This window comes from Uncinocarpus reesii, genomic scaffold, assembly GCF_000003515.1.
Source record: "Uncinocarpus reesii 1704 scaffold_1 genomic scaffold, whole genome shotgun sequence".
NCBI lineage: Eukaryota > Fungi > Ascomycota > Eurotiomycetes > Onygenales > Onygenaceae > Uncinocarpus > Uncinocarpus reesii.
The window spans coordinates 390265-393765 of NW_003052500.1; the positions used below are offsets into that span (position 1 = coordinate 390265).

Below are 3501 nucleotides of genomic sequence, written 5' to 3' on the forward strand. Positions count from 1 at the left end.
GGGAGGTCCATGGCTGCGTGGAGGGCGGAGAGACTGTAGACGGGGCTCTGATGACAATGAGCGTGGCGCCGGGGGCAGGGAGTTGGGAGCAGGGCAGACTCCACGAGGCGGTGACGGCAGACACATCGGGATCGACCATTGCCGCAGCAGTTCGGTTGAAGAACGTCTCAATCACCCCGAACCGCATACCTCGCAGCGACTTCCCCGTATCATCATCATCGACCTCCCACCGCAACGCCGCCGTATAATCCACTCCCTTCCCCTCCATCACCCCCAGCAGCACCGCAACATCCCGAACCCCCTTCCCCATGGGCCCAACGACATCCTGGCTCCACGACGCCGGCATCACCCCGCGCGCATCCACCATCCCCCAGGTAGGCCTCATGCCCACCACGCCACACGCGCTCGCCGGACTCCGCAACGAATTCATCGTGTCCGTCCCCAGCCCCACCACTCCGAACCCCGCTGCCAGGCCCGCGCCAGTGCCGCCGGAGCTTCCACCGGGCGTGCGCGACAGATCGAACGGGTTCAGCGTCTGGCCGCCGAGGGAGGATGCGGAGATGCCTTCGAGCGCGAGTTCGTGGAGGTTGGTCTTGGCGAGGAGGATTGCGCCGGCATGGCGGAGGTGAGTGAGCATGGGGGCGTCGTGGAGCGGACGGAGCGCGGAGAGGGCCAGGGAGCCGCCGGTGGTGGGCATGTCAAAGGTGTCGATGTTGTCTTTGACGAGGACGGGGATGCAGAACAGGGGCGGGAGGCCGACGGTGGTGGCATTTTGCGAGCCGGTGGGGATCGTGAGGTTGTGGGATTCATCAGCGAGTTTCTGGCGGAGAATTTCGTCCAGGGCGTCGGCGGTGGTGAGGGCGGCGGGGTTCAGGGTGATGATGGCGTTGATGGGCGGGTTGTAGGCTTCAGTCTGGGCGATGAAGAGGGAGGTGATGGCGCGACATGTTGCTTGTCTGGATAACAAGGCGATGTGGATAGAGTCGACGGTGGCATTATGGGGGTGGACTCCAAGATTGAAGCCAAGGCGGATGGCTGCGGCGTGAGAGATTGATGTGATGGAGCAAAGGGCGAGAGAAGGGTCGCATGCTGTGCGGTGTGAGATGTCTCGCCAGCATGAGGGAGTGAGTATCCCAGCTTCTCAACGTCCATGAGATGCTCCTACAACGACGACTGACAAACAAAACGTCCCATGATGGGTTTCTGATTCCCACCGCTCCTTGTCCGTTTTCGCTAGCATCTTGCTCTATTTGAAGAACGATGCCGTCGCTCTGCTCCCCAGGGTGTGAGCGTCAAGTCCCTCGACGCAATGGCAAACTAGCAATTTACAGGCCTACTCCTCGGCGGCAGGATATCCTTAATTATGATATGGCTTTTGGTCACAAATTCAAATCAAGATTTCAGATTCAATTTATCGGCTTCAGCTGTGCCATGGAAGACTATCTACAAAGACTGAGCGCCCCGGCCCAGCTTGAATGCTGCATTCCCATGTTCACATTCGATGCGACTTGACGACTTCCAATCTTCTGCTAATCTTCTCGAGCGGGTAAATGGCCTATTAGTTTAACTGACACGAAGCCCATCGCACCTCGAGACAACTTACTCCGTACTGCGGACTCAGTGCGGTTCGCAGTGAACCACGATGCCCATGTTTCCGTTGCAGGTCTCGTACGGCGGGCCGTCGAGATGGCACCCAGCGGGAGTGCTATCACAGCAGAATCTGCAGCCGCCGAGATCGGTGCAGCCAGTTGGGGTGTCGCAGACGAGGCCATTTGCGCTGATGGCAGCAGGTTGGGCCGTGGCCACGAGCAAGAGGGAGGAGAGGACGGCGAAGAAAGAGAGCTTCATGATGTCTGAACTGGGCTTTTTCAGGCAAGGTAAACCGGCGATGGCTTGCTTGTTCGCTTTGCTTGTTGTGATGCTTGTGGGAGGCTTGTTGATGCGTTTTCAGCACGTCCTCCAGCCGCCTTTTATAACCTCCTCTCTCCTCGACCTCGCGCAGTGCTGTACAGACGTCTTGCAATCCCGCTCTTCGTCACAAAGCAATCGATGAGGACCGCGAGGGCACAGACACGGGAACTGTATTCCCGCCCCTGTTGCTGTCCGTGATCCCAAGCTACTAGCTGCAGCTTGATCGTGAGGACCTTTGGAGAATGCTCCGGGTTGGATCGCACATGGCAGCTGCAGGGACTTGAATTCCGTTTCGTTTCTTTTTCCGGCCCTTGTTTCTTGCTGTTGTTCTTCGACTCTCGCTAAAGTGTCGATGAAGGTACTCAAGGCTTTCATCCAGCGCGGGATATCGTGCCTTGGCTATCAAGTCTTCGCAGCAGCCAAAGGCATCGGCGCATCCAGACGGACCACGAAGAACCACCGCTACTGGGTCAGGTCACTGGCACCTTGCGGCATGGGAGGTCACTGGGCAGACATAAATACGGGTGCTTCTGCCGGATGGAGTACGTGGGACTGCAGCCGCTTCTCCGTGTCCCTCGCAGCGAGTTTCCAGCGTTCAACATGGCTCTCCATCGTTGGGCCGTCGCGATCGTCATATCCGTCCTGCATGGACATACCCTGGCTTACCCACGGGCAGTCACTGTGCCACCGTCCCCTACTGGCGCTTCTTGCACGTATGTGTGCCCCATTCGCGCCCACTACCTCTTGCCAATATGCGCCGCTGACAGATTCAATAGTTTGCACGAAGACCACTGGGACTGCACGTCGTTCTGCACCACGACTTCATCCTGGTCAGGCATCGCGACCACGGTCACAGACTTTGGCGCTTTCAAAAGCTCGTTGGACGCCGAGTACAGTACAGGTCCTTTCTCCGGAAACAAGGTGCCCGTCCATACGACCGCGTTCTCGTTTCCTGGCGCTGGGTTGATCACCGCTTATGGCTACTATGACTCGAATGCTCTCAAATCAGCTGGATATGAAATCATCTCTGGTGTGACGAGCATCACCGGGCTCTGTGAACCAACAGCAACCCTGCCGCCCTCCCCGACCGGCTCATCATGCCACCCGCACGGTGACCACTGTAAGTCTTTACGCTTTAAGATACCCTATGAAAATATCACTGACTGTGCTAGGGCATTGCGAGCCACTTCCATCTGCTAGCACGGAACCCTCGTCGCCGGTCGCCACATGCGAACCTCATGGTGACCACTGGCATTGCCCGCCAGGCGTCCCTGAGCCCACAACGCCGCCTCCTGTAGAAACATCCCATCCAGCAACTACAGGCACCTGTGAGCCCCATGGTGACCCACTGGCATTGCCCACCAGGTGTTCCTGAACCCACAACTCCTCCCCCGACCAAACAGCCCCCACCATTCACTACAGGTACTTGCGAGCCTTCATGGAGATCACTGGCACTGTTCCCTCTGGTGTGCCCTTATCCTACAATCCTCTTCATGGACAACTGTCTACAAACCAAACCCCCCCGTTTGTGAGTGTGAACCGTCCATGCTGACCATTGGCATTTGTCCCCCCTGGTGTGCTTGAGCCCAC

The 3501-nt window shown here is 58.0% G+C and overlaps 3 protein-coding genes across 3 annotated transcripts; all 3 read left to right on the forward strand.

Annotated features, from left to right (window-relative positions):
* Window positions 1-308: 308 nt before the first annotated feature.
* UREG_00292 (uncharacterized protein) lies at window positions 309-964 on the forward strand (the record flags this gene model as incomplete). Its single annotated transcript, XM_002540733.1, has 2 exons — window positions 309-374; window positions 446-964. The coding sequence occupies 2 exons, from the start codon at window positions 309-311 to the stop codon at window positions 962-964; spliced, it is 585 nt and encodes a 194-aa protein (XP_002540779.1).
* A 722-nt stretch (window positions 965-1686) lies between these two features.
* UREG_00293 (uncharacterized protein) lies at window positions 1687-1857 on the forward strand (the record flags this gene model as incomplete). The annotated part of the gene is made up of 1 exon (XM_002540734.1): window positions 1687-1857. The coding sequence occupies one exon, from the start codon at window positions 1687-1689 to the stop codon at window positions 1855-1857; it is 171 nt and encodes a 56-aa protein (XP_002540780.1).
* A 654-nt stretch (window positions 1858-2511) lies between these two features.
* UREG_00294 (uncharacterized protein) lies at window positions 2512-3286 on the forward strand (the record flags this gene model as incomplete). The annotated part of the gene is made up of 3 exons (XM_002540735.1): window positions 2512-2624; window positions 2688-3031; window positions 3084-3286. 3 exons carry the CDS (start codon window positions 2512-2514, stop codon window positions 3284-3286), a joined length of 660 nt encoding a protein of 219 aa, XP_002540781.1.
* Window positions 3287-3501: the final 215 nt, after the last annotated feature.